Source organism: Neovison vison, chromosome 4 (assembly GCF_020171115.1).
Source record: "Neovison vison isolate M4711 chromosome 4, ASM_NN_V1, whole genome shotgun sequence".
NCBI classification, from domain to species: domain Eukaryota; kingdom Metazoa; phylum Chordata; class Mammalia; order Carnivora; family Mustelidae; genus Neogale; species Neogale vison.
Window position 1 is genome coordinate 53,247,981 of NC_058094.1, and position 4,142 is coordinate 53,252,122.

Sequence of the window (4,142 nt, forward strand, 5' to 3'; positions counted from 1 at the left end):
TTCATGGAGTCTTTTCCAAAGCATTAAAGACTAAGCACTTCTTAAAAATGTAAGATTGACCAAAAATTTTTTTGAAGGTTCAAATAGTGCTCTCGTTGATCTTTAAAAAAAATTTTTTTGGAGACTAAGAAAACATTATGTGGGGGTTTCTTTTGTCCCAATGGATGATTCATTGCCCAATCCTGATACTGCTTTTCCCCATTGGGTCTCTATGAGAGTCACATGCTTTGGACGTCTTTGAAAAGAATCTTCTGAGGCTTCAGCATCTGAGTCTCCTGAATCTCATCTAGAACTGGGTTGAATTCTCCTCCATCACAATGAGCAACAAATTCTTGGGTACCTGGAAACTTGTCTCCAGTGAACACTTTGATGATTACATGAAAGCTCTGGGTAAGAAATGTTTCTTGTGGCTCTGGTTGAGAAGACCCTTTTTTGAGAAAGCTACATGCCTATTTCCTTCTAACTAAATTTGCACAGGCTGAATTATAATCCTTTCCTGCAATTAATCTCTGGTCATTCCAATAATTTATTGCATTTCATTTGTGGAAATTTTAATAGATTTTAACCTAAGAGCTGCTTAATTGTGTGGAGCTCCCACTGATTTCAAAGGTAGTTTTGTATCAGTAGGGCTTTGCTTTCAGAGAAAAGAAATTTTAAAGGCTTAGGCAACCCATCCTCTGGTTCCTTTAATAACAGCTGAAACGCTTATAAGATAAGGAATTGAAGTTAATAGAAAACTTCAATTTAAAATTTTGGTGTTTAGCTAAACCAGACGTTTACACTAATTTCTGTTAGGCTAACATCAGAATTTCCTGTATTTGAAGCGATGGATGAAGACGGAAAATCCAGTTCTTAGTTTTATCAACTTTATTTTATACTATTTCTAGGAATGTTCCATGATATGAGCACAACAAGTATGAATTGTCTTTGGAAATTCCCAGAGCTATATAAATATAATCGAAAGTGGTGCCAATGACCCGGGTTTCTATGCTTGACAAAGGGCCTGTAATTTTACTTACCTGCATAGAAAGCTTATGAGAAGAGTTGTATTCTTAGGTAAAATGAGCAAAATCATGTTACGTTGCCTAGAAAACTATGAGAACTTATGGGGACAGATCTGTACCGTGAGGTTGGTTGGACTTAAGGATTTGACTTTACAGCTGAGGAAGAAGAAAAATACAAGAGCCTCAATGACAGAATCCCTAATTCTGTCATTTTCAAATTTAGAATGCATAAGATCACCTCGGGGTTCGATATAATGTAGGTTCTCAGGCTCTATTGTGGAGATTATATAGAATATATATTTTCATATATTTATATGAAACTAGTTTTCCCTTCATTTATTGCTCTCATTTGACATTTCTCCTTTTCCATGTATTTAGTCTTAGTAATTTCTCCTTTCCCACGTATATAGTCTTGGTAATAGTAGTAATAAAACTTGAGAGTTTAATTTTGTGTTTTTTTCCAAACAAGGAAAATTTTAAAACATTAGTTTATTTGTGATTACATGTAATGATAGAGATCTTGAAAGGAGATGGATAGATTTTTCCCACCAGTTAATTTAGAAGCCACAATAAAATTGCAGAAATAGGATTCTATTAAGGATGTGGGGAGAGTTCTTTTCTATATCCACAATATATTACTGAAGAGAAAAAAAATGAAAGAACAGTGTGTATCTGTCATAGTGCATTTTAAAAACATCCATAGTATTTATATGTAAAAAACTAAAATGTCTGGAATGATTCATACAAAACACTGGTGATTTTCAAAGACTGTGGGATTAGATGTAAAAGGAGTTAACTTGCACTATTTAAGTTAAACATGTTTATCTTTAAAATCTGCAGATATTACTCTTGTAATAATAAACTTAAAATATTTAAGTCAATGGACACGCATTTCCGTTAGATGGTGAAACATGGGAGGAGGTCCTCAGTAGTCAGTGATACTGCGCACCGTCTCCACACCAGACGAACAAGTGAGGATAGAAAGTGGCCATGTGTAGTCTCTACAGATACATCTCCTTGTCAACATAATTCTAACATTCTCTTGATTTTCAGGTGTGGGGTTAGCCACCAGAAAACTGGGAAACTTGGCCAAACCCCGTGTGATCATCAGCAAGAAAGGGGATATTATAACTATAAGGACTGAGAGTACATTTAAAAATACAGAGATCTCCTTTAAGTTAGGTCAGGAATTTGAAGAAACCACAGCCGACAACAGGAAAACAAAGGTAAACTTTAATGTTTCTCTTCAAAGTTAGCTCATTCTCCAGCTTGAGAAGATACTTCCTGTTAGTATTCAAAAGGGTAGACTATGCCATTCTATTGAAAATTGGGACACCTGGGTGGCTCTGTCAGTTAAGCATCTGCTTTTGGCTCATGTCATGATCCAGGGTCCTGGGTTTGAGCCCCGCATCGGGCTCCCTGCTCAGTGGGGAACCTGCTCCTCCCTCTGCCTGACGCTCCCCCTGCTTGTGTTCACGCATGTGCATGCTCTTTCTGTGAAATACACAAAATCTTTAAAAAAAAAAAAAGAATGTGCCTTGGGGGCACCTTGCTTGATCTCAGGACTGGGAGATTGAGCCTCACATTGGGTGTGGAGCCTCCTCTAAAAAAATAAATTAAATTAAATTGAATAGAAAATGTTCTTCATGAGATGTCTATTATGAAAACAGTTCGATACCAAATGAACTGCTTCTTTAATCAACTACGGTCCAAGCAACTCGATTATGTGAGCTTGTCATTGCAGAGCGTCGTGACCTTGTCAAGAGGCTCGTTGAATCAAGTACAGAAATGGGATGGCAAAGAGACGACAATAAAAAGAAAGCTGGTGGATGGGAAAATGGTAGTGGTAAGATTATTTTTGCTTCTAAATACAAAAATAATGGTATTTAAATAGGGAAATTGGTTACATTGTTTTCAAAGTATTCTTTTTTCTTTGTAATACCATGAAAAAGAATGGCTAAGAATAAAGTCAGAGCTAGTGGTTAGACAATATTCCAGTCCTGAAGACTCCTCTATAGCACTTCAAGTATAGATGCAAGATTTTAGAAACAACAAAGCTCATGTGTTATTTTAGGAGTAACAACACCAAAAAAAGTAACAGTAAGTCAAAGAAAGAATGGTTGAATCTCCCTATTTTGGACTCACAAAGAGAAAAGCAAGTCCAAGTTATAAATGCAAAACAAACCTGCCTAACGGCTCAATTACATAATATTTGTAGGTATCTGAGTGTTTTGCTTCCAAGAATTCAAAGTAACTTGGACTCCACCGTGTCAGTGATTTAAGCTCAGCTCATGGGAGACCTTTTAGTCAGCAGATCAAGAGTAATGTCCAGGGTTACGTGTGATGACATCTAGTAATTTTCTTGTTTTAGCTTCTGTGCTTACTAATACATACATTGAACATAGACTCATGTCATTTTAAATGTTCTTTTTTCTCTTTAGTTTAGAGGTTCTTATCCTTAGCTACAAAGTAGATTTGCATGGGGAGTTAACACCAGTATGGGGCTCTCAACACAGATTAATTAAATGCAGATCTCTTGGGAGAGAAGGAACCATCAGTATTTTTAAATGTTCCTCAGTTGATGCAAATACGCATATAGTTTTGAAATCCACTTTTAGTGAATTTAAATGCACGCAAATTATGCATTAAAACTTGTCACTTTAAGAAAATTCTTCCACATAGTAACATAGAATGATGTCAAAACTGCTTCTCCTGTTTCGATGGTCATAATTCCAAATTGCCAGAGACTTGACATACTGATGTTCTACTCCTTTCTAAGTTTAATCTTATGAGCTTGTTTTTATCTTCTGTTGCTATGTGCAAATTTGTCGTTCCCTAGTTTTAGTTTTAGATACTCAATGAATCTTTCTCTTTTCTCAAGGAATGTAAAATGAAGGGCGTGGTCTGCACCAGAATTTATGAGAAGGTCTGAGAAAATCATTTCCTCATTGAAGTGATATTTGATCATTTTATGTTGGAAATCAACGGTTTTCATTGGCAAGGCCCCAACTGCTCTGCAATTTGTTTCTCTGCTTTTGCTTTTGTCTTAACAGATGAGATAGGTAAAGGCCTAAAGTGAGGATTAATCTAAAATTCAGTGTTTCTTAAACATTTTCAATTTGCATGCATTTCCTTACT

The 4,142-nt window shown here is 35.9% G+C and overlaps 1 protein-coding gene across 1 annotated transcript; it reads left to right on the top strand.

The window, feature by feature from the left end:
- The first annotated feature begins 308 nt into the window (after positions 1-308).
- LOC122905570 (myelin P2 protein) lies at positions 309-3,936 on the top strand. Its single transcript, XM_044247115.1, has 4 exons — positions 309-390; positions 2,058-2,230; positions 2,749-2,850; positions 3,886-3,936. The coding sequence occupies exons 1-4, from the start codon at positions 318-320 to the stop codon at positions 3,934-3,936; spliced, it is 399 nt and encodes a 132-aa protein (XP_044103050.1). The 5' UTR covers positions 309-317.
- The last annotated feature ends 206 nt before the right edge of the window (positions 3,937-4,142 follow it).

What these genes read in the sequence shown, in the direction of transcription:
- LOC122905570 (XM_044247115.1), top strand. Translation starts at nt 318, where the DNA reads ATGAGCAACAAATTCTTGGGTACCTGGAAACTTGTCTCCAGTGAACAC. An exon ending in CCGACAACAGGAAAACAAAG is followed by an intron (nt 2,231 to 2,748) that starts GTAAACTTTAAT and finishes TTGTCATTGCAG; the next exon opens with AGCGTCGTGACCTTGTCAAG. An exon ending in TGGATGGGAAAATGGTAGTG is followed by an intron (nt 2,851 to 3,885) that starts GTAAGATTATTT and finishes TCTTTTCTCAAG; the next exon opens with GAATGTAAAATGAAGGGCGT.